The following is a 25701-nucleotide window of genomic DNA, read 5'->3' on the forward strand; positions in this document are numbered from 1 at the left end:
ATCTGCAAGCACAGATGCCCCAGATAAGTAGGCCACAACGAGCACCTCGAGGCTGCGTCACGACACCCCCCTGACACACCCTGCTGGGTGACACCGGGGCACAAACAAGGCAAGGAGCCATGGCGGCCTGAGGAGGCTTCTCGGCGGCAACGGTAATGACAGTGACGTGCCACCGTCTGAGCGCCGCCTGTGTGTCGAGCCCTACTCTGTGCTCATTTAATTCTCCCGGCAACCCCGTCTAGTCGGAATGCCTATCCTGTTCGGCAGACGGGGAAACGGAGGCACGCCAGATAACTTGTTCACATTTCTTGCTAGCTGGAAAGTGGCCGCGTCGGAGTTGGAACCCAGAATTGAGCTTTCCTTTGGGAACTGGAGGGCTGACCAGCGTAGTGGGTCAGATAAGTGGAGAGGTGTTCACGGGCTTCCTACTCTGGTGTCTGCCCTCCTCCCAGGTGGCAGCTGGTCCCCAGCTGGTCCCCCACTGCTCCATCATCTGGAGGATGGACATGGCTGCTGGGCCAGTGTGGGAGAAGGGCCCCATCTGGTGCCTCCAGACAATATGTCTGCTGAAGGTGAAGTCCTTTGCTGACGGCTCCTGCACCCCCCACATCCTCACTGCGTGAAGATACACAGTCCCTGTCTGTTGTGACAGCCCCCTGCCGGCTTCCCCTGGAGTTGGGACTTGGAGGAGTGTCTATGGGGGCCTGCTGCCCTCAAGGTGGGGAGCTGGCTGGATAGCAGGGAGGACCAAGAAGCTGGCTCTGGGGAAGGGTGGGGCTGGCAAGAGTGACTTTGGGCAGGTGTCTATGTAAATGTGCCAGGAGCCGGGTGCTGCTGATTCAGAAACCCTCTGCACCCGGGCTCATCGGGTCCTGGCTGTGACCAGTCAGAGCCTGCCCAGCCCACAAGGCAAACCTCAGGGCATCTCCCCAGGACAGCCTCCCTGTGGGGCAGAGAAGTTCCCCTGGGAGCCTCAGAGACTGCTCTGCCGAGGGTCCAGGTCCACATGTCTGTGGTTGGTTGGGGACCGCAGGTCCCCTCCACATGGCCCCTCGCCTGCTCAGTGGGCAGCCCGCTTCTGTACAAGGGGTCCCCTCGGTTACCCTCCACATGGTCCCCAGTGGACAACCATCTGCCATCCACTGGGGTCCAAGAGCAGCGTTCCACGAAGACGAACGTGGAGGTGCATGGCCTCCTGAGGCACAGTCTCAGAACCGGCACAACCATCACTCCTGCCACATTCGACTGCACAAAGAAATCATGTGGCCAAGGGGACGGGAAATAAACCCCCTCTGGGTGGGAAGAGGAGGGGACAAATCCCACTGCAGAGGGGCCTGGGCACCAGGATGGGGGCAATCTGTAGGCATATCTTGTAATCACAGCATGTGTATCATTGGGATTTTCCTGGGCTCTTATCTCACAAAGGTTGGGATGAGCAAAGCAAGTTCTGAAGTCATCATATGCAAAGCCCCAAAGCAGCCTGGTAAAATTACCCTTGAAGACCTGTCATATAGAGTCCCTAGTTTGTGTACCCGTGCTATAGGGATCTCTGTGCCCACTGAAGTGTGAGGTCCTTGAGCCAGACCAGATGAAGGCAGCAAGGCTTGCCCAGGCATTCCAGCCATTGTGGTGAGAAAGGGACCCACAAATCCCCACTGGGAGTGCATGGGGTCCAAATCACTGCTCACCTTTGGAGGCTCCATTCTGTGTTACTATTAAGCCTGTAGAGCTGCACTGCCCCCAGACAGAAGCTACTAGCCCTCTGGGGCCATTTAAATTTTAACAGGTTAAATAAAATCTTTTTCAAACTCAGTTCCCCATCTGCACTAGCCACATTCCAAGCGCTCAGTGGTCCAACCGAGCCAACGAGTGGAGAGCTAGGGGTCAGCTGACCTGAGCCCAACTCAGCCCCCTTCATTCAGCTGCCCTCCTACCTGCCCACCTTTGTAGTTACCCAGGCCTTGTGCTGGCTGCTTGGGACCCAGAAGTGACTCAGCCTTATCCCAGTCGCTGCTCTTGAGGGACTGATAATGCAAGGGGCCAGTATGTGAGCGGGGCCAGCCCTGCTGGGCATCCCTCCAGCCCCTGTGTCTGACCCGCCCTGCCCTCAGGGAAGCCAGGACCTGAGATGTGCCAAGTGGGGAGCCCTAGGGCCACACCCTCTTGGAGCAAGCCCCTAGCTCCAACACTGTCCTCCCCACCATGAAGCAAGGGGAGGCTCTGTTTGCTCTCTCCAGGCTTTTCTAGTAAAAGCAGGATGCCTGTGAGAAACCTCCCCACCCCCATGGTGAGTATCCATGGCTGAAAAATTACAATAAGCCACTGAGAACCCATTTCAGATGAATTTGAAATCTATGAATTTTATTCACTGCAACAGCTTCTATTTTGGTTTGAAAGATGTTAATGTGTGAAACAGTATTTGTTTGGTCTACCAGCAGCGTTGGGTGTGCATATGGGATGTAAGATCCCCTAAAATAATTCAGGGGCTCCCAGCTTGGGAATCCCCGAAGCTTCCAGGATGGCAATGGGGGGGGGGGTGGGGCACCTTATGCTGTCTCTGTGTGGCCAGCACTTGGGCTAGCCCCATGCTGGCTTTTGTGGAGGGAGGGGAGTGAGGTTCTCCCTCGACACTCTGCCCTCCATTCCTACACCCCTCCATACCCACAGCCCGTAGCCACCCTCCTTACTATCCGTTCTCCTGGTTCTGTTCTGAGCTCTACCCATCGGAGGTGATGCAACATTTTTGCCCAGTCCCTCTAGGATGTGTGCCCCAGTGTCCAAAAGCTGTGACCCTCTTTTCTGCAGGGACGGAATTTGACTTCCTTATAATCCAGGGGAACAGAGGTGATTCAGACACCAATCCCTGCCCTCTAGGCTGGGGCCTGGGCACAGGTGAAGGGTTTCCACATCCCCTTCCTCCTGCTGCAGGACCCTTCCCTGCTCCCGGCTGGACATCAGCACCATGAAAGGAGGGACATTTGTGTGTGTGTGGCTCCCAGCTGATCCCTTGCACATAATAGACACTCAAATATTTGTTGGGTGAATGAATGAATGAATGAACGAATGAATGCAAGCTGAGGGGCACACAGACATGTGTCCCAACCATGCCCTCTGGCTTCTGACTGTGTCTTCTTTTTGGAGGTCTCAGAGACATATGATGAGCAGGGGGCACCCCCTATGGGAGTTGCGATCACAGCTAGATCAGTGTTTTTTTCTCCCTTTGGGGTCCGTGGATTTATTCTCAGGAGTTTTCAGGTTCCACACAATAATTTTTTTTTTTTATTTGTGGATTCTTTAGGTGTTGCAAGAGTTGTTTGTAATAATTTCAATCACCAGGGAGACTTGCAAGAATAATATCCAAAACAAGTCCTCCCATGTACCCTTCACCCCAATTCATTATTACTAATGTTTTACCAAATATTTCCCCCCCAGAACTATTTGCGAGGTCATTGCAAACATGGAACATGATGACTTTTACTCCTGAATAATGCTTCAGTGTCTTTTTCCTAAGAACAAGAACATTTGGTTACATAAACATGGTTCAATAGCCAAAGTCAAGAAGTTTAGCACAGATACAATACAGTTTATAGTCACCTTTACCAATTGTCTCAATAATGCCCTTTATGTCATTTTTCCCTGACCCAGGACTCCCCAGAGTCGTCACGTGTTCTCTTAAAGCTTTATGAAGATGCCATTTACATACCATAAAATTCCCTTGTGTCAAGTGTCCCATCTCATGATCGTTGAGAGATATTGGTAGAGTTGTATACACATCATGATTTTTATTTTAAATTATCTCCATCACCCTGAAAAGAAGCCTCGTCGCTAGTTTCCGTCAATGCCTTGTCCCGCCTCCAGCCCCTGGCAACCGCTAATCTGCTTTTTATCTCTATAGATTTGCCTTTCTGAGCGTTTCATTATAAATGGAGTCATCCAATACGTGACCTTTTGGGTCTGGCTCCTTCCACTTGGTGTAATGTTTTCCAGGTTCATCCATGTTGTAGAACGTGGCAGTATTTCATTCCTTTTTATGGCAATAATACTCCATTGTATGGATAGACCAGTTGATGGATGTTTCGGTTGCTTCCACTTTAGGGTTATTATGAATAATACTGCTATGAATATATATATATATAAGTTCTTACATGGACATATGTTTTCATTTCTCTTGGGTAGTTGTCTGGGAATAGAATTGAGGGGTCAGATGGTAACTCTATGCTTAACTTTTTTTTTTAATGTTGATTTATTTTTGAGAGCGAGAGAGACAGAGTGTGAATGGGGGAAGGGCAGAGAGAGAGAGAGGGAGACGGGCTATTGTGGTTTTGATTTGCATTTCTCTGATGGCTAGTGATGTTCAGCATCTTTTCATGTGCTTCTTGGCCATTCATGTACCTCCTCTGGTGAAAGACCCTATCAGACTTTTTTCCCATTTTTAAATTGTATTGTGTTCTTATTATTAAGTCACAGAGTTCTTTTCATGTTCTAAATACAAATCTTTGTGGGGTGTTTTGTTTTGTTTTGTGTTTTGGTTATATGACTTGTAAACATGTTCTCCTAGTTGGTGGCTTAAATTTTTTGCTTTCTTGATTGTGTCTTTTGAAATGTAAAAAGTTTTAATTTTGATAAAGTCCAATTTATCATTTTTTTTATTGCTTATGTGTTTGATATCTAAGAAATCATTATATCTAAGAAAAAAATCTAAGATATTTTTATATCTAAAAAATCATTTTATATCTAGGAAACTACTTCCCCACCCAAGGTGACAATGATTTACTCTTATGTTTTCTTCTAAGAGTTATATAAGGTTTTTTTTTTAATTTTTTTTTAGTTTGTTTTTTGAGAGAGAGAGAGAAAGAGCAGGGGAGAGGCAGAGAGAGGGAGAGAAAGAATCTCACTGTCAATGCAGAGCCCAATGTGGGGCTCAAACCCACGAACCATGAGATCGTGACCTGAACGGAATCAACACTCGGACGCTTAACCGGCTGAGCCAGCCAGGTGCCCCAATGGTTGTAACTCTTACATTTAGATCATTGATCATTTTGAGTTAATTTTTGTATATTATGGGAAGGGTCCAAATACATCCTTTTGCATGTAGACATCGTCCCAGTGCTATTTGTTGAAGAAAGTATTCTCTCCAGTAAGTTCTCTCGACACCTTTGTGAAGAATCATTTGACCATGATACAGTCTTTTAAATGTCATTTTCATGAAAATGACAACCCTCTCTCATTTTAACAAAAGCATGTTCCCAATCATCTGGATGACTTTTTCTCTGAACTACTGAGGTAAACCAATCAGTTATTTTTATCTTGAGTGGTTCATGGTTTTCTCTTGCTTATTGGTAAGAACTCTTGATATATTGAGGAACCAAAGGAAGAGTATGTGCCACTATTTCATCTCGTGAAATAGCACCATGTACTCCAAAGGCGGTAAGTATAGGTTGACTTTGGGGGAAGCCACTGAAGATGGAACTAGGCAAAAAAGGCAGAAATGAGTTCTGATGCTAACCTGAGAAGTTTATGTAACCACACCGAAGTGAGTTCGCTCTTTGGTGAGTTAGAAACTGTACCAGGTTGAGCTGTCACACAAAGAAAACTTTTATTTGCAGCAAGTAAAATCATGGGGAATGGTTTCCAAATCTGTGACTCCCTGAGAGAGGGTGAATGGGTTCCTTTAGTTTAGGGTTAGGATGAATAGTTAGGTAGGGAAGCCTTGTCATCCTATGTAGAGGGGAGCATAAGGCGGTGTGTGCCCCTTAAAGAAAATGCCTATACACACATTGCATGTTATGTAAATGAGGCTGGGGCTCCTCCTTGGGCGGAGATTTAGTATTATAATGAGGTAAAGGTAATGGTACATCATTCCAGAAGTCACTCCTCGGTCCATCTGTGAGGGCTTGAGCTGGGGGGTTAGCTCAAAAGGTCTGGGTCGTCTGGGCCAGTGGGAGGTCTTATCACAGCAGTCGCCATCACCCAATGGGTGATTTGGGGTTTCTTTTGCCTGAGTTAAGAGGTGAACTGCAGGGATGCCTGGGTGGCTCAGTCAGTTAAGCGTCCGACTTTGGCTCAGGTCATGATCTTGCAGTTTGTGAGTTTGAGCCCCGCGTCGGGCTCTGTGCTGACAGCTCAGAGCCTGGAGCCTGCTTCGGATTTTGTGCCTCCTTCTCTCTCTGCCCCTCCCCCACTTGTGCTCTGTCTCTTATCAAAAATAAATAAACATTTAAAAAAAATTTTTTTAAAAAGAGGTGAACTGCAAAGAAGAGCTTCAGGAGAAACGTCAAAGGTTAGTGAGTACAAGCAGGTGGGCAGTCAATGTCAGGGCTTGGGGGTCTAGCCGGTGACACTTAGACCTGAGTCCTACAGGTCACTGGGAGCCCTAGAAGGGTCTTAAGCAAGAGAAGGATGTGATGAAATCTGTATTATTGAAAATTGCTTTAAGTAAGGGACATAATGGATGAAGGGAAGGGCTATGAGGGTAAATGGAGGCCAGAAAGTACAAACTTTGAATGTCCAGCTGAAGAGTGTCAACTTGGCTTTGTGGGCAATGGGAAGCCACAGAACATTCTGGGTGATGACTGGGTGTGAACCAGAGGGTCAGTGGGGATGGAGAGCTGTCTGTGGAGGTGGGAAGGAACAGGACTGAGGCCAAGGCTGATCTCTGGATGGGGCAAGAGTTTCAGTTTCCCAGCATAAGGCTTTGCCCCACTGACATCTCAACCCCACATGGGTGCTCAGTGCTGTGTCATCTGTCCCTGCTCCCCAGAGCTGACCTCCAACCCAGACAGATGGGACGTTGCTAGGGGTAACCTGGAGAGGAAATATGAACCAAGAGTTTCCGGGCAGGGCGCTGTGAGTGAAAGAAGAAAAAAGGAATAGCACATTGGCATGTCAGGAGGTGTCTTAGAAGTCATGTAAGCCTCTGTCCCCAGGGCAAATGACTGTTGGCCTCTGCTCCCACAGGTCCAAGGGTGGCAAACCCTGTACCTCCACAGCAGCCTTTCCATAGCTGGTTGGCTCTTCTGGTGAGAAGGTTCTGGGGCTGGCATGGCGTCAGAACTGTAAGGAGCCTTGGAACTCTTATCTCGCTCCGCCTGTCCACTAGATAGAGGGGACCTTGATGCTCAGAGGGACACAATCCTATACCGAGGTCACAGAGGGAGTTGTCCCCAGCTTGTGTCAGAGCAGGCCCTAGAAACTCCCCGCCCAGTTTCAGAAATGATTGTTTTTGTCAACCTACTTTTCAAAACCCAGTAGTACACGCATACAGAGCAAACAAATTTTAAACAACATTTCCGTGGAAAGCCAGTCAGTCCCCTGCCCACTCCAGCCCCAACTCTCCATGACCTTCCTCAGGGTGCCGCTGTTCCAGCTTCTTAAACACCCGTGTCAGGGATGACATATGCACGTACCTGCACGTATACAAGACCCCTGCCTTTTTTACGTAAAAAGTAACACACCATACCCTGTACCACACTTTGCTTTTCCCACTTACCAAAATGATCTTAGAGGTTGATCCTTAATCCATCCATGTGTAGAAGACACTTTTTAAAAAAAAAATAGCTGCATAGGCTTCTATCATGGATGTATCCTAATGATAATCTGTTGAACGAGGCCCTCAAGGTGCATGTTAGGTAATAATAATAATAATGGTGATTTTTAGTCACTTTAGGAACAGTTATTCTTTTTAATCTAAGTTATCTAACTTAGTTATCTACTTAAAAATTTTTTTTAATGTTTATTTATTTTTGAGAGAGAGAGACAGAGTGCAAGAAGGGGAGGGGCAGAGAGACAGAGGGAGACACAGATTCTGAAGCAGCCTCCAGGCTCCGAGCTGTCAGCACAGAGCCCGACACGGGGCTCAAACTCACGGACCTTAGCCCACTGAGCTACCCAGGCACCCCTAGTTATCTACTGTTAAAATCTAAGTTAATCTAATGCATGTAAAGAAGATTTTATTGGCTCATGAGGCTGTGTCTGTGTCCAGATAACCCCTAGTGACTTTTTAAAAATCAATGAGCCCTCAGACTCCTCATATACCCATTCCACACCACCACCCCGCCCCCCACCATTCTCCCATAGGGCGGTCACCACTGTTTGTTTTGGTGTGCGTGTAACCTCTTGGGAGAAAAATTAGGAACTCCCAATACACATATATGTATAACCTTTAAAAAAATGTATGCAAAAGGGGTCATAACATACACAGTCTTCTGTCTCTTGCATTTTTCACGAGAATTGCACCTTGAAGATTTGTCCACCCCAGGGCAAAGTCTTGGCTTCGGTGTCTTCATGCAGCCTCTTCGTCCCCTCCTGTTGGACATCAGAGGTTCTCCTCTTTGCTTACCTTACACGGAAGACTGTTGACTATCCTTATATTTTTATATTAGCATGCTCTCTAGCTTTGCCAGATCGCCCTTCAGAAAAATGGACTACCTTGCCCCTCACCCAACAGTGTTTGTGAGTGTGTGCGTTTCCCCCCACCTTCAACAGCAAAAGTATCACCAAACTTGTTCGTTTTTGCCAACTTGGTAGGTTAAAAAAAAAAAGTGACTCGCATGCTCTATTTTGATTCGTCTTTCTTTAATATGCATTTAATTACAAGCGGCATTGAATATCTTTCCATGAATTGCTTGTTCATATCCTTTGCTCTTCTTTTCTAATCGGTTAGTCATCTCTTCCTATCGATCTGAAAGAGCTCGTTTTGGGTCAGGAAAATGAACGTTCATCTCATTTTCTTCAATTTACTTCTGGCATCTGTGCTGCAGATAATTTTTTTTTTTTTAAGTTTGCCGTGTGTCCTTTTTAACTTTGTGGGGTTTTTTTATTCTGTTTAGAAGTTTTAATTCTCACATAGGTAAATTTATTACTATTTTCCTTCATGGTTTCTGGAAATAAAAATATTTATACAGTGCACTTTGCACAACCTTTTCACACAGTATCATGGTTGATCTGCACAGCAGCCTTTGAAGCGAGGCGGGGTGGGGATTTTTATCATTCGTTTCATTTTATAGATGAGTCCACATGAGGCTCAGAAAGGTGAGAGGACTCGCCCAGGCTGCATAGTTTCTAGAACCCTTGCTGTTCTCACTTCCCTCACCTGCTTTCCAATTAACCAAGGAACACACTCCTGGCACTGATAACAAGAGGATGTGTCTTCTCTAGAAGACCGTCGTCAGTTATTAAAACCACAAGCATCTTTTCTTCCTTTAGATGCTCTTTTTAAAAACGTTTTTGAAATTATAAAGTTCATTCATAGTTCTTAAAAACAAAACCTCCAACATACAGAAGAATGTAACAGGAGGCTCGGGATGGGGACACATGCTCTGCCCCAAAAGTCTACTCCCGGTGGCCACTGTCCAGTTTGCCGTGAGCATCAATAAGGTGCCACGAGGTGAGGAAGAGCCACCAGGAGCTGAACTGCTCCTTTATTCACCTGTCACTAGTGCCTTGTATACTCCAAGAATGCCTTAGACTCTCAGTAAATGCTGCAAGGCAAGAGACTGAGGTGGTCAGGTGCCCCTTTTTCATAAGTCTGTGTTCAAATCCCAGCTCAGACACTTAGCAGTTGTGTGAGCCTGGAAAGGTGAATTACCCTCTCTGTGCTATAGTGTCCTTGTCTATGAAATTGGGATAGTAGTTCTACCGCAAGTAAATGAACTAAGTCCCATAAAGTGCTGAACAAAATGTCTACCTCTCGCCTCTGATCTGTCGGTTCCTTCCTCCATCTGCTGCCTACTCCAACCTGGTCCCCATATCCAGGGTCATGAGATACAAAGCTGAAAATCAGGCTCCTTCCCTCCCAGAAGCCGAGAGAGGGGAAGTGCCTTGCCCAAGGTCATGCAGCCCGTGGGTGGCAGGGCCCGCAAAGACTCCAGTCTCCTGACTCATTACATCACTAAGGCGGCTTCCCCACAGCTGGACCACTGCAGACGCGTCCCTCTGGCCTCCTGTCTTGCCCCTTCTGGCCACCAGGGGGCGTTTCCTAACTCACAGCCCAAACAGCTGAGGTCCTGGCTGCAAACTGGTCGGGGGCTCCCCGCCGCCTAGGAACGAACGGAAGATGCTCTTTATTTGGCCTGGTGTTCAAGGCTCTCAGAACCCGCCTTCTCTCCCATACACACAGGGCAATGCGCATTCCCATCCTTGCTTTATCCTTAAGCACCCTCCTCCTGGAGCGTCGGCCCCCTTCCTGCCCCTTTCAGGCCCAGCCTCTCCTCTTTACGCCACTTCTTCCCCAGGTATCGGGTCCCTCTCTCAAACTGTGCCACCCCATCCTCTAGGAGAGTTGCCACACCACTGAGGCCCATCCCCAGCATTCAGCTGGTGCTGAGTCAACGTTTGCTGTTGGGTTAGCCGCGCAGCCGGCAGGCAGAGACCCTCCCCCCAGACTGCGAGGGGCGTTGTGCCCTGGAGGGGACTCAGAGGGAAGTGGTGCCAGGGTGGGTGTGAGCATCCCGCTCCCGCTGTGCAACTCCGGACCAGTGGCTGCCTCTCTCTGAGCCTCGGTTTTCTCATCTGTGAACCAGGAAGGCTTGGGGGGGGGGGGGGGGGGGCTGGGCATTGCCTGCCTGCTGGGGCTGCATTTCTCCGGGGGAGGGGCCAAGGGACTTGGCCTGAGGTCGCGGTTACTAGGTGTTTATGTGAGGGTCTCGGGGAGTGAGGGAAATGCTGGGGCCACAGTGCGCGCTCCAACGCGCCTGGACCTTGTGTACCCGGCTCCCCCAGCCAGCGGCTGCAGCGGCCCCACCAACCCGAGCGCCCTCACCTTGTCCCCGTTCAGGTGACGTCGGCGGCCGGGGCGGCACCCATCCTCCCCACCGCCCCCGCCCCCCCACACACACACATACACCTTTCCAAGGGGGTAAACTGAGGCTGGCGTGGCGAGGCCGCAGCCAAGGTCACGGCGCGCGGTGGCGGAGAGGGCAGAAGGGCCGGCGGTGCTCGGGCTCGGGCTCGGGCTCGGGCTCGGGCTCGGGCTCGGGCTGCTGACGCCCCCGGGCCCCCCCGCGCCCCGCCGGCCCGACGCGCTGGAGCCGCGCCCGCGCTCCGCGCCCGCCGCGGGGACGGCGCGCGCTCGGCGGCTGCAGGCGGACCCGCGAGGTAGGAGGCGGGCCGGCGGGGGACGCGCGCGGCGGCCGGTGCGGTGCGGTGCGGGGTCGAGCCCGGGGCTGGGGGCTGCGGGGACTGCGGCCCGGAGTCCCCTCCGCCGAAAGGCCTGGGCGGCAGCTCCGCCCCGGAGCCGCGGCTACACGGACGCGCGAGCAGCTCTTGGGAACCGGGGGAGGGAGGGGTGATCGCAGGAGGCTTTGCGGAGCCCGGCCGGGGAGGAGGTTCCGAGGCCGCAGTGGCGGAGAGGACACTGGCCACTGGGTCGTAGGGTTGGGGGATCAGAGGCCGCCAGGCTCTCGGCCTTGGAAGCCGGGGTTACGCAGGCGGCCCGGAGGGCCTGGGGTGCGCCAACGCCAGTCTTTCTGAGCCCGGGCTCTGCGGGTGTCGCTCTCTGGAACTCGATCGGTGAGGACGTAGGAGATTCAGCCTCCGCGGCTATGCGGACCCTTTATGCAAAACCTTGTGGACGCTGAAGGCGCGATGTTGGGGGGAGGGGGGGCTCAGGGTGCTCCATTTCCGCGTCTATGCAGTTGGCTATCTCCCTGGGGCGGGGAAACGTGAATCCAGGCCCGGAGGGTCGCCTGGTGAAGCTGCCCCCTACCAGCCCTTCCCCGGCTCCTGCCTCCCAGCGGAGAAAACCAGCCACGCGTCCGGGGTCGGGAGCCTGCGGGCGGGAGGTTGAGGCATCTCCGGAATTCGCTGGGAGCCAGATAGACGCGTCCAGGGAGGGAGTGAGGAGTTAGGGCTGGGCTGGAGGGCTGGGTCCGAATCCAGACCTGCCCCTGACCCCCTGTGTGACCTTGGGCAGCCCCTCCTCCTGCCACCACGTGGGCAAGAGGCTGGTTTTTATTCTGGAGACGCTCTGGGTCAGACCCCCCAGGGGCGGGCAATCGGTGTAGGTGATGGTGCTTGAGGACTGGAACAGCCAGGGAAGTCCTTGGACCCAGTCCCAAATAGGAGGCAGCAGTGGTCTGAGAACTGATGGGGTTGTTTCAGGTGTCAGGACAGCCTGAGGTGGACGCCCCTGGGCCAGGGGGTCCGGGGTGTAGGAAACCCTTGCCCTGTCTGATACCACAGCCTTGGGCAGTATTGAGGGAAGGGACATTTGGCCCCGGTGGTGAGAGGAGGCTGTCCCCACCCCAGTCATGGGGAACCCCCCTTCCCATGTTTCTGCCAGGCATTTGCCACTTTAAATTGCCAAGCTCTCAACTGTCACAGCTGATCTGTTCCTGGAGCAGACGGAGCAGAAAGACGACAGTGGGTGTCCCCTCCCCCCAGCCCTGTCCATGAGATTAGGCTCACGGGGACGGCATTCTGCTCTGCCTGGTCAGCTTTGCACATTTTGCTCTGAGCATGCTCCATAATTGGTGGGGGTGGGGGGAGAGGGGAAGCAGTTGTCCTGCACTATAGGAGCAAGAGTCTGGTTGTGTGCTTTGATGAGGCCCTGCTCCACTCTGTGCTCTGTCCCCACCAGACTGCACATGCTGGCCTGTGCAGCCCCTGGGAGCAACTCTAAACTGAGGTGACACGGGAATGCCCCTCTGGTCACCCTCTCCTGCCCCCAGCACTGTGCCTGACTCCTCCCTTGGACTGGTAAGGCCAGAGCCCAGCAGTTGAGTTTGAAAGGAGAGAAGAGAAACAGTCCCACCCCCCCCCCTTTGCCCCCCACCCCGGCAGGAAAAGATGAGCTAAGAGGGGCTGGGGGTGCCACAATGCCCACAGCCTTGACACTGAGCATCAGAGCTGGAGGGAGCATCCTAGGGCCCAATCCCTTATTAGAGATGGGGAAACTGAGGCCAGAGAGAGGCAGGAACACGTCCAAGGTCACACAGCCTCCCACTGTCCCCAGCTCTCCAGACATCCTTGGGTTGCTAGGGAACACTCAGAGGACTCGCTGTTCCCATAGAGGTCCCTGCAGTGGAGAGACAAGGAAGGGGACTGGTGCCGTCTTCTGCAGGGGACTCCAGCTCCTGCACACCGTGCAAACATTAAGCAATCTCGGGTCTCATGACCAGAGTTGCCATACCTTTCTCAAGGCTGCTTTTCAAAAGTTCCTGTGGCTGCCTGCCCTTCCAACAGCTGTTCTGACCAGCCTGCCCTGCCCACCCCATACCTGCTGGCCCCACAGCAACCCCCATGATATCAGTTATGCCCCTTCCCCATTGTGCGGAGGGGAATGCCGAGGCCGAGCCAGAACTTGGGACCCTTTGTGTCTTCACCTTTCTCCCACCCCTGGTGTTCTGACTACTGGGATGGGGGGTGGGGGGTAAACTAAGCACCTAACCAACCGTACCCAAAAAGAGCACAGCTGGCCTTTGGTTCTATAGTAAGCTTCCTGTCAGCAGGGTGTGCAAGCGGGGCTCAGTACTGACCAGTGAGGGAGGCTACGAATCTGGAGGGTTGACCCCATGTCTCATCCCTCCCTGCCGGCATCTCAGAATTGGGGTGGGGAATGGGATTGTTTGCTCCTGTCAAGAAGTGAGTTTTGCATAAAAGTGGCTGGGCCAAGCCCCATCCTGTTGGTGAGGTCCGTGTGGACTGGGGTTCCCCCCGTCCCGCCCCCACACCACGGAACTCAGACCTGGCTATTGCCATGGTGAGGTATAACTCAGACCTGCTTGGGGGATCAGCATCTTCTAGTGCCTGATGTCTTCCCACTGGACCCAGCCTGGCCCCGTCCTGGCTCCCACAAGAATGCATACCCCACCCTGCCACCTAGACACCTCTGTTCATCCTTTTTTATTCTCATCTATGTCACTGCCTCAGCAAAGCCTGCCCTGAGTCCCTGTGTTCTCCCCTAAAGTGAGCCATTATCGCTGAGCAGAATAGCGTGCTGGGGCATAGGTGAGACTGCCATTAGACCTCCCTGGTGAGACACTAGGCTTCAGGAAGCCCCTCCCTCACCCCCACCCCCCAGGCTGTTCAGTAAGGCTACCTCAGCAAGTGCCAACTTGGGAAGGCAGGACACAGGCAGCCAAGCTGTCAGCGACTCTTCGAAGAACTACGTGTATGTGGACTTCTGATCCAACACGATTGCAGTTCAAACCCAGTGAACGTTTTTTAAGTATCTGCTCCTTGCCAGAGCCCCTCACGGTGGCTCTCACATATATTATCCCATTTCATTTGCAAAACCACAAAGCCATCTATCAATGTGTGTGAAGGTTCTGGAAGCATAATATTAAAACAATTATGTCAATCCCACAGGCCAGCGGGAAGGATTTGGGATGCTGCACCCTCCCACCTACCTCGGATGACGATCCTTTCTGTTCCTTGGGCCCCTAGAGCCCCACGGTTTGCCAGTTTTCATGCCCAGATGCTCCTAGGGAGACATTCCTCTGGGAGGGGCTCATGAGTGAGCACAGAGTCCAGGCTGACCCACATAAATCCACGTGCCATATGTGACAGGGATATAAAGGCTTGGGCCTCACATGCTGCCTCTTTAGAAGGTAATCCCAGCCTGTGCTGTGTCCCTTTCTGTTGGAATGACACAATCACTCACGACTAAACTCCCTGAGGCCAGAACAGTGGCTGAGGCACCTCGTAGTCCCTAGTGCTGGGGGCTAATATAATTTTTTGTTGTGCTCAACTGAGCTGGATCCAAAAAACAAAAAAAACAAAAAACAAAAAACAACCTGCCTTCATGAGGGAGTGAGTTCCCTTCACTGGAGGTATGCAAACTGAGGCTGATCAGAAGATTTATGTTTCTCAGTTGGTTTAGATGCCCTGGAGGGTCATTGGAGCTCCAAGACTCCCAGAGCCAATGATTTATTATTATTATTATTATTATTATTATTATTATTACCCGAGGGCTTGCTGAAAGCTATCCTGATAGTAATATAGGTTTGTAAAAATGCTAAGGGCCAGAGTGTTTTAATAAAGCCAGTTGCCTGGGGGTATTATGGGAACATTTCATTATTCAGCTCATCCAGATACGGAACTAGGACCAGTTTTTGGACTTAGCCAGGGGGCCTGAGGATTTGGTATGAAGTGAAGCAATACGGAAATTGAGTGTCTTATGGCAAATCCGTGAGCAGTGCTGGGGTCACTGTTGGTCACCCTGGCTTGGGAAACTTGAGGGAAGAGCGCTTTGGACAAGCTCTCGCTTTGGACGAGTCCCTTCCCGCCCCCCGGACTGGAGTTTGGAACAGGCCAGGACACAGTTTGGAAGGGGCGCCTGGGTGGCTCAGTTGGTTAAGTGTCTGACTCCGGCTCAGGTCGGGATCTTGTGGTCCATGAGTTCGGGCCCCGCATCGGGCTCTGTGCTGACAGCTCAGAGCCTGGAGCCTGATTTGGATTCTCTGTCTGTCTCCCTTTCTCTCTGGCTCTCCCCCGTTCACACTCTGTCTCTCTCTGTCTCTGAAAAATGAGTAAATTGTTAAAAAAATTTTTTTTAAAAAGAACACGCTTTGGAAGCTGTAACTGGCACCCCAAATGGGTGGGGTTGGGGGGTAGGAATGGGGGAACAGGAGGGCTGGAGCATGTAGACCCCGATACCCGGACCCTGTATGTGGACTGACTGACAGGCTGGCCTGCCTCTGGGGCTGGGTTCAAGTGCCAGCTCTCAACTTCCTAGTGCTGTGACCTTGGATAATTCACAACCTCCCTGAGCCTCAGTTTCCTCCTCCTTAAGATGGGGGTGATGATAGTACCAGCTGCCTAAGACAGTTATGAAAATAATTCTGAGAAAGTGTGTCAATGTCATAGTTATTTTTCATTTTCTCCTTTGGGGATGTCACAGGAGCCACTGAGTATTTCTAGGACCTCAGAGTCCAAATAGAAATGCAAGCTCCATTCATGCAACAAATATTTATGGAGCACCTACTATGATACCTCAGGAGCAAAACAGACAAAAAACCCTTCCCCCCAGGAGTTTTTGTTCTAGCGCCCAGAGACCCACGATGGATAAGTAAGGGAATAAAGAAAATTTCAGAGAGTGGTAAATGCTACAAGGGATCAGTCTGCCCTGATTGATGTTAAAGGTGATTTGCAATGGAAAAATTCTCCCAAACGGAAAAGGAGAGAACCTGGTTTGGGACCTAGATTCCAGTCCTGACCCCAACTTGCTGTGCAGCCTTGGGCAAGTTCCTTTCTATCTCTGATCCTCGGTGCTTGTGTTTAAAATGAGAGGGTAGAATGAGCCCTCGCAGCTCACATGTCCTGTGTGGCTGGGTGGCCATGGTGTCGAAGTGTGACTGGTTGTGGCAGGTGACTCTGCAATCACAGCTTGGGGTGTCCGCCTGTCCCCTACCAATGTCAGATACATCTTTCTATTTAAATGTGATATGCAACCTGTCACACAGGAAAGTGAGTAGACATCTGTGCAGCAGCTTAAAGAAAAGTTAGAGACACATACATGTGCCTACCACCTGGGTCAAGAGACTGAGTGTTGCCAGAAGCCCCCTACCCCCACCCAGCTTGGTGCTCTTCCCCAACCATTACCCCTCAAAGATTCTCACCATTTAGACTCTTGTGTTAATGATGCTCTTGTTCTTGCTGTGTTACCGCCCAGCGGAACAACTCTTTTTTTTTTAATGTTTATTTTTGAGACAGAGGGAGAGACAGAGATAGAGCGGGAGTGGGGGAGGGGCAGAGGGAGACACAGAGTCCAAAGCAGGCTCCAGGCCCTGAGCTGTCAGCACAGAGCCCGATGCGGGGCTCGAACTCACGAACCGAGAGATCATGACCTGAGCCGAAGTCGGAGGCTCAACCGACTGAGCCACCCAGGCGCCCCAGCTGAACAACTCTTTACGGTATCATTTTGTTTTTCTTATTTTCGAGCTGTCTGTTACATAGACGTAGGCTGTAGATAACTTGTTTGGGTCTGGCTTCTTCGGCTTGCGGGTGCAGCTCTGTGACTCCTCCAGTCGTAAGTAGCTACGGTTTGTCCTTGTCACTGCCCGGTCGTATTCCCTCGCCTCGCTGGGGCCACAGTTTATGTATTCCAGTCTACTGTGGTGGACATGTGGGTTGTTTTTGGTTTGGGGCTATTGTTCTTGAACCTGTCTGTGCCCTAGTGTGCATGGCATGCCCTTCTCCAGGGCATTACCTCTCACTGGGTCGTAGAGAATGCTGTGTGGTCGTTCCCTCCTATGGCACCCCCTTCTCCCGGCATCGGCTATTATCAGTCTTTGGCATTGTTGCTCAGCTGGTGGGTGTGTAATAGTGGGTCACCGTGGCATTAATTTGCATCTCCCTGATTGCTGATGAGGTTGGGTCGTTTTTGCCTGCTTATTGGCCATTTGGATCTCTTCTTTGGGGAAGTGTTTTTGCCCATCTTGGGCTTTTTATTTTCTTGTTGATTGGGGGGATTCTTTAGGCATTTGAGACTTGAATCCTTGATCACTTATGTATGTTGTAAATATCTTGCTGTTTTTACTCTTTCTGGGGTCTTTGGGTGGACATCTTCATTTCAGAGTTCTTTTTTTTTTAAGTTTATTTTTTTATTTTGAGAGAGAGAGAGAGAGAGAGAGCGAGCAGGGGAGGAGCAGAGAGAGAAGGAGAGAGAGAATCCCAAGCAGCCTCCACACTGTCAGCGCAGAGCCCAGCTCGGGGCTCGAACTCACGAACCGTGAAATCATGACCTGAGCCAAAATCAAGAGTTGGACTTTCAACCGATGGAGCCGCCCAGGCACTGCATTTCAGAGTTCTTCATTTAAGTAGTCAAATTTATCTCGAGCTTTATTATCAATGTTTTCTGTTTTAAGAAATCCTTTCCCACTCCGTGGCCATGCATATTCTGTATATTTTACATTAGATCTTCACCTGGAATTGATTCGTGTGTGGCGTAAGATAAGGATCCCGTTCCAAGTGTGCACACGCACACACACGCACACACACCATTACCCAGCACCATTTGATGAGCCCTTTTCCCCATCTGCCCTGCCCCCCCCCCCCCCCCCCCCACATACCCATACCTTTCCGGGGGTGGCGGGCAGGAGCCCAGGATACAGGCTCTAGACAGGAGGAGCCAGCAGGAGTGTGGTGATCAGGGACAGCCCCCGAGGGCAAGGAGGGCTGCGCAGGCGGCCCTCCCCCATGGGACCAGCTGCCACTCCTGCCAAACAGGTCTGTGGGGCTGTGGCTGTCACGTGTCCCGCTGGCGCTGACTCGGGCTCTGGCGGATTAAGCAGGGGCTGAGGGCTTATGACCCACGCTGGCCACTGCATAGGCCCGGGAAGGGCTGAGGAAGCTCATCTACGTGGGCCACAGAGGAGGCCCCTGGGGCCAGCGAGGCCGTGCTGTGTGCTGCAGGAGACCCCCACCCAGGGCACTGGACCAAGGTAAGGGAAGGCCAGGGCGATCCCTGGCTGTGTCTTCCTTGCCCACCTCTGGGTACCTGCGTCTGGAAAATAAACGTCTCCTCCTAAGCCCTTTGCATCCGGGTCTGTTTGAGGCAATGGAAGCAGGAGGTGGAGGGACACAGCCTGCCACAAGGACCTGCCAGATCTCAGGCCGCTATGCGAACTCACTTGAGCCCACACACAGGCTCAGGCACCCAGCCCACCTGTCTCCCAGGAGGCTCTGCGTCCTCTCCAGTGTCCAGGGCATGCCCGCTAGAGAGAGGGGGTCACTGCCAACCTCCAGTCAGCCCTCCAGATCCCGGTGCCTTTCCCCGGGCAGTGGCCAGTCCCTGGCCTGGCAGGACATAGCCTTACTGCTCTTGGAGTTATCAGGGCAGGGAGGGAGGGAGGAAGTGGGTGTGGACTGAGCACCTGCTAGGTGCCAGGCACCTCCCCTTGGAGTAGGAGTAATCTTTACTCCTACCAGGCAAACCAGGGCAGATTCGCCCATTTAATAGACGAGGAGACTGAGGCCCAGGAAGGGGCTATGGTTCAGCAGGGGCCTGGGCTGAGAGCATGGCCCGGCAGCATCTCAGCGGACCGTCTCTAGGGCCCCGGAGGTTGTAGGCTCTGCTCCCACCACGGCCTGCGGACTCCCCTTGGTTGCCTGACAAGGCACATTCCCTCTGGAGCAGTGTCACTCCTCCCCAGGCTCTCTGAGAACTTCAGGTCCCCGGGAAGAAGTGAAGAGCAAGAATCAGCCTAGAACTAGGCCAGGACTAGTGTGCCTAGCCAGGCTAGGACCTGGGCAATGGTTTGTGTAGTGGGGGTGACAACAAGAGGGGCCCCCTTCTCCGGGTCACTCTGTGGCTACAGTGTAAATGTGCACGAATGGGCCACCAACGTGGCCCGTGTCCCAGCAAGCACAGAGAAGGTTTTTACAGAGAAGGTCGATACCTGAGCTCCCTTTTTTCTCTTTCTTTCTGGGCTTCTTATTTTCAGTTTATTTCTAGGAGTTTACTATTTGCTTAGGAAAGCAGGCCCGTGGTAAAAGTGTTCAACATTACAAGAAGATACAACAAAAACTTCATATGCCCCCCACCTCCCGCTCAGAGCAAACATGGAAAGCGTTTTTGTGGTATCTGGTCGGAAATATTCAGGAGCTTTGTGTGTGTGTGTGTGTGTGTGTGTGTGTGTATGTTTATTCCCCACGCTGTATTTTAAAGAAAACACCCAGCAGCTCCCTCTGCCCCTATCCTGTGGCTTCTCTCTGGGCCTTTAAATCTGCCCACTCGGCTAGAAAGGCCGGCTGCCTCCTCCCTCCAGAAGGCACACATATTTGTGGACGCTGGCACCAGATTTTCCTCGTCAGCAGGACTCGAGGGAGGCTGTAGCCTGGCACGGGGCAAACAGGGGGATTGTTGAGCTGCAAAGAACGGTCCCTCTGTGCCCCATGAAGGCCCAAGTTGGGAGACCAGCTCCCCCTCCTCCCCACTCCAGCAGATCTGGGGCTGGAGCGAGGGCGGAGCCTGGAGACCTGGCGCAGGCCCAGCCTGGCTGCCAGCTGGCCATTGGGTGACCTTGAGCATGCCCTGGCCTCCTCCGGGCTCCTGCCTCAATGCAGAAGCCCAGGGCATGCAGCAGTCTCTCTGAGAGGACTGAGGGTCTGTCTCCTTGAAGACCCAAGCAAGCCACATGTCACCCTTTCCACCTGAGTTTAAGCCCATGATGTGGGCTGGGGTTTTCACTGCCCTCCTGTTCAGATTTGATGGGATTCCATGAGGCAGCTTAAGTCAGTGCTAAGTTTTGCTGATGTTTTCTCTGTGGGCCTTGTGATTTCTGGACCTGCCGGTGGCTTATCTCTGCTGTGGAAATCTCCCAGAGGGCTTTCTCTGGGGCTTTCTCTCTCCCAGGGTCTAAGAAAGGAAGGCACAGGTGGCTGCATGTGGCCACATGTCCTGCATGCATGATTACAAGTCCTTACTGGAAGGGCTCCCTGCCCCCTTGAAGGAAGAGCCAGATCCACTGTCAGTGTGAGGAGAGTAATAGCAGGGACCCCACCCAGTGGGGCGGAGCTCCAGGCGCTTCTAGTGTACAGATGTTCAGGTTGTGCACTGTGTGAGAGCAGTTGGCAAAGAAAGAAATGGCAGTCTTGCCAAGCGTGGGCGTAAGAGGCTATGTCCACCAGATGAGGGTGCCTTTTACAGATTCACATATGGGAGCCCTGCCTGCTGGTGGTAGAACCAGCCTTGAGCATGCTGACTGGCAAAGGAGAGATGCCTGGGAATGGGTTCTCCTCCCCACTTAGGCAGCCCTCCTATGCTTAATTTTTTAGACTCTCTCTCCAGGACTCTGTTGGTAACCTCAGGGGCAAGGCAACTCCATTCTCCTCCGTCTGCGTGAGCGGCTCAAGCAGATCCAGCCCGGTGAATCCTGAGGGAACTGGGCCATATGCCTGGCTTCAGGGGCCACAGAATGGCTTCAGTCAAAACAGACCTAGGTCCACATCTCAGCTCTAGCTTTTCCCGGCTGTCTGCTCCTGCTCAGGACATCGGTGCACAGACCCTCCACTTTACCGTCTATTAATATCCCCCTCCCCAGAACTCAAGTAGGAAGGACCTTTATTTCCCTCTGTGCCTGGTCCCTTGAGAAATGAATGCTGTATTTATGAAGGCATGTTAATCTGGGGACAGGGACTCACGTGAATTAGACATAACTAATTTCATCCACAAATATTTCTGAAGCACCTAGTATGTGCCTGGCACTGCACTGGAGCTGAAATAAATGGGGAGTCGAGCAGACACGATCCTTATTCTCACGCAGCTGTGCAGCATAAGAGAGGGAGACGCTCCCCTGAGCAGCATCCACGGTGCTAGGAGACATTCCTCGATGGGGCCTGTGGAGAGGTCAGGCAAGGCCTCCCTGAAGGAGCTGAGGCATGCAGGTGGAGCCGGGGTTAAGTAGGTGAAAAGAGAGAGACGTGTGCTGGACAGAGGGACTGGCCTTTGCAAAGGCCCAGGGGCTGGAGCCAACTTGCTGGATAAGAGGATGAGGCCGCGCGGAGGGGGAGGGCAGAGGCCAAATCTGCGAGGCCTTGTGGGCATAGCGAGGAGTTTGGTACTCATTTCTTAAGCAGTGAGGAGCCAGGGTTCGAAGCAGGGCAGTGACATGTTGTTAGATTGAAACGTCGGTGAAATTGGGTTTGAGCCCTGCTCTGCTTCCTAACCCAGCCGCCCGCCCTCAGTACAAGGAGAGCTGGGGAGGAGGGGGCCTTAGATTCTTCAGGCAGAATGGAAGAGGTTTGTATGAGGAAGCTTCGGGCGGGGTCCACGGGCTGGCTCAGCGGCCCCTCTCTACACCTGCTCCAAGGCTGGGCGGTACCACCCTGTCTGGCCCGCTCTGTCCCGTCTGGGAAGGCCAGGCTGCAGTTCTCCAGAAGGGCGAGAGGTGGCGCCAGCGCCCCAGCGGTGGCCGGTGAACGCCGCCCCGTGCCAGGACCAGCCTAGTGAGTGGTGGGATTGGGGCCACTCTGATCAGGCCAGGGCCAGCCACACTGCCCCCTGCTCCTCACCCGCACCCTGACCCGACACCCAGACTGCTGGTTCGGTGGCTCTGGCCTGCAGTTTTCGCCACCCTATCTTTCGTCCTCTCCAGGGAGGGCTCCACCAGCTGTGCCCTGAACTGTGGTCTCAAACCAATCATAATTTGCCAGCAAGCCCAACCTGGGGACTTCTGGGTGAACCCCCACTTTACAGGGCAGTGCCGGGGTCCTGATCTCTGATCTGCAGTTAATGAAGTCCCAGCCTCACAGGGCGGACAGGGGCATTGACAAATCACGTGTGTAAAACACAGAGTGAGTGCCCAACAGTTAGTCTAGCCAGTGCTGGACATTTAGCAAGCCTTCAGAGCCTGGAACTCCCTTCCCCAGCTCCACATGGCCCCTGTCCCTTGCACTGGAGTTAAAGCACAAAAGGAGCCGATGTGTGTTGAATGAAGAAGTGCCCTTTCCAACCAGAGGCTGCGTCCCAGAGTGGGGACCCTCATGGCTCGGACCACCCACCGTATCGAATCTCGCTTCCCTGTGATCTGTGCGTCTTGCATTTTGTGCGAGTGCCTTGGTACTTCTGGGCCTCTGTCCCTTGGGTAAGATGTGGACTCTGCCCTCTGTGTGGCTAGGAAGGTTGCTGCGCCCCAGTGTGAGCGCCGTGGAGCACCGGGCACAGAATCGGTGCTCCGGAAGTGGCAGCCGCGGCCACTGCTAGTGTACCTAACTGTCCCTAGCGTAGAACTCCAGGTGACCACCAAAGGAGGCCAAGGGGAAGGAGCTAGAGGCTGCATCGCAAGCAGCCTACAGCAGGAGGGAACTTACTAGAAGGTAGCGTTATCCCCAGACTGTCGAGGAAAAATGGGAAGCAAGCCTGGAACAGGGCCCCTCCTGAGAGCAGGTGTCAGGATCCACTAGGGATGCCTCCCAAGAAGGAGGTGCCCACTGATCCGTACTTAGGCACCCGCAGGCAGGGCCGAGCCCGTGAGAGGCCCACCGGGGGGCAGCCACCATAGGGATATTGGCCCACTGTGGGAGGGAACAGGAGGGGTCTTGGGAGAAGAAATGGCCTCAAGGAAGACAACCGGGTTCCAAGCCCAGTGCCCCCACTCCTGGTTTCCCATCCCCATGCGCGGCGGGGATTACCCTTAACCAGGGTAATAATTACCGCGGACGTAGCTGACATGTTGAACAAATTGTTGTGTGCTTGTAATTACAAATTGCATTTCTAACACTCCAGGGGGTTCCCAACCTTGATATCTTTGCTATTAGACACATAAATTATACTCACTTATGGAAATGGCGAGAGAGACCAAAGTTGTCTGTGGGTTGTGCTGCGTAAGGGATGCTCGTTGTGGATCCGCTCCAGGAGTCTGGGGTGGCCCAGTCTGGGTCTTAAGGTTTACTCTTGTTTCGTGGGGTGGGGTCGCATTCCCTTACCCGCCCCAGGCCGGCTTGGTTCAGAGGCTCCTAGGCTTTCCCTGCCTAGGCCTACAGGTTGGAATCCCAGCTCTGCCACTAACAGGGGAGCGGCCTCAGGACATACCGCTTAACCTCGCTTAACCTCTCTGTGTCTCCCGTTTCCTTGTGGGCTATGCAACAGGACTTGATAACTGGCCGCAGGAGAGAGTATGGGGAGCACAACCAGCATTCGGAGGTGCTCCCCGGGGGGGCCTGACCTTGTGGGATGGCAGCCTAGTCTTGTTCCCAAAAGGATGGGAAGAGGGCCTTGACCTCCCCGCCACCCCCCCACCCCCCCCCCTCCACTGGGCCCAGGCCCCACCTGGGCCCTCCCCAGCCTTCTGCGGCGGTCAAGTTACACTACATGCTTAAGGATATTTCTTGTTGGAAAAAAGCGTATTCTCAGATCCCTGAGACCCGAGCCACATGAAATGATTCCAGGTGAGCCACAGATTCAGCGTTCGGTAACAAGGAAAATAATGACGTGGGACCCAGAAGAATGCTATTCCCTTCCCAATGCTCTTCCAGCCCTTCCAAGTATTTCAAGACCAAAGTGTCCGTGGGTGCTAAAGTTCTTTAACGCCTCTTTAGCACTCAAAAGAAGGCTTAATTGTATCTTGTTATTTTATAGGAAGTTATATAGTCACAAGGCTCAACAGTTAAAGATACAAAAGGCACACAATGAGCACTGAGCTGCCCTCCCGGCCCTGTCAGTTTCCCCCAGAGGTAACCGCCATCCAGATACTTTATGCATATGTCAGCCTGCATGTGTTTACTCCTCTCCCTTCCTTCTGTACCCGAATACAGCATTCATCACCTTCCTGGTTTCACCTGGCAATATATCGTGTATCTCATTCCCGATCAGGATATAAAAGTGATCCTTCTGTTTTATGGCTGCCTTCTATAACACGGATTCTCCGTACTTAACTAATTCCTGTGTTAAACAAACACAGAGCGGGGCTGAAGCACAGGCCGTCTGCGGGTGACAGGATCCAAGCAAGATTTTATAACGGTGTTTTGGTGATTTGTTTTTATGGGAAAACTGAATTTATTCTCAGTGAGACTGGGATTCTTTGTTGATGGAGCAAATGCATAGTTTCCCTGATACAAAGAATAGTGTTAAGTAATCGGTATACAGGTGCTATGTGGTCATTGGGAAAACCAACCTGGGGCTAAATCCAGGCCACTTTTTTTTTTTTTTTTTTTTTTTTTAATGAACTGATTTCTTCTGCTCTTTAAAAAAAATTTTTTTTTAATGTTTATTTATTTTTGAGAGAGATAGGGACAGAGTGCGAGTGGAGGAGGGGCAGAGAGAGAGGGAGACCCAGAATCCGAAGCAGGCTCCAGGCTCTGAGCTGTCAGCACGGAGCCCGATGCGGGGCTGGAGCTCACAAACAGAGAGATCATGACCTGAGCCAAAGACGGACGCTCAACCGACTGAGCCACTCGGGCGCCCCAAATCCAGGCCATTTCTGCCAGCAGAATTCTGCCCCCTTCATCCTGTGGCCTCATTCCTCACTGCTCACCCGTCCCCACTCTTCGCACTCCACATAGATGTAGATTTTGTGTGTACGATGTATGATTCTACTTTCCCAAGCGAACCAAGCTTTTGCCTATGCTGTTCCCTGTACCTGGAGTGCCCTTCTCTTGCCGGGCCACCCCGTGAATTCCCTTTCGTGCCAAAAATCCCAAGACAGGCATCACCTCTCCCAGGAAGCCTTCCCTAAATGGCCATCCCCCCAGCCCTCTGCCAGGTGGCTCCCACACTGCACTGGTGACCCATTTCAGTGCCCTGGCTAGTGCAGATTCATCAGAATCACCGAGAGTGTGGAAATTTGCATTTCCATTGATTTGAGAACCACCGGTGGCATGGGAAGAACACAGGCTGAGCATCAGTGTAGGTGGGTTCTAATCCCAGCTCCGTCCTTTACAGGTTGTGTGTCTTTGGACAAATTACTTAGCCTCTCTGGGCTTCAGGGCCTCCGTGATAAACTGGGATGCCTACCCACCATATAGAGCGGCTGTCAGGATTATGTGAACTCCTGTGGGAACAGGGCTGGCACCAATGACTGATTTGCCTGCAGTCCCTTTACCCACCAAGCTTCCGGAAGGTAGGGCCCACGCCTCTTTGGTTCTGCATCCTCTGAGATACGCAGCCAGTGCCTGACACGTAATAGGTAATCATAAATGTTGGGGGCGGTTGTTGAAACGCATTCAGGAACGCCCACGTTCTCCGTTATAGATTTATTCAAACAATGACTCAGACATCACACATATCCCGCGTCCATTAATTCCGAATCAGTGGAGTCGAGT

General features: G+C 52.3%; 1 protein-coding gene across 4 annotated transcripts in view; it reads left to right on the forward strand.

Annotated features, from left to right (window-relative positions):
• The window catches only part of IQSEC1 (IQ motif and Sec7 domain ArfGEF 1), a 121359-nt gene that overhangs the window by 15411 nt on the left and 80247 nt on the right, over positions 1-25701 (forward strand). Inside the window, exon 1 of one of the 4 annotated variants that reach the window (XM_042911882.1) lies at positions 17991-18383. The exons of the other annotated variants lie outside the window; for them this stretch is intronic. Within the exon in view, the coding sequence (XP_042767816.1) occupies positions 18247-18383 (137 nt within the window). The 5' untranslated portion in view covers positions 17991-18246. Of the gene's footprint in view, positions 1-17990; positions 18384-25701 lie in introns of those variants that run through there. 4 annotated transcript variants of the gene reach the window in all.

The sequence above is a fragment of the Panthera leo genome, chromosome A2 (genome assembly GCF_018350215.1).
Source record: "Panthera leo isolate Ple1 chromosome A2, P.leo_Ple1_pat1.1, whole genome shotgun sequence".
NCBI classification, from domain to species: Eukaryota; Metazoa; Chordata; class Mammalia; order Carnivora; family Felidae; genus Panthera; species Panthera leo.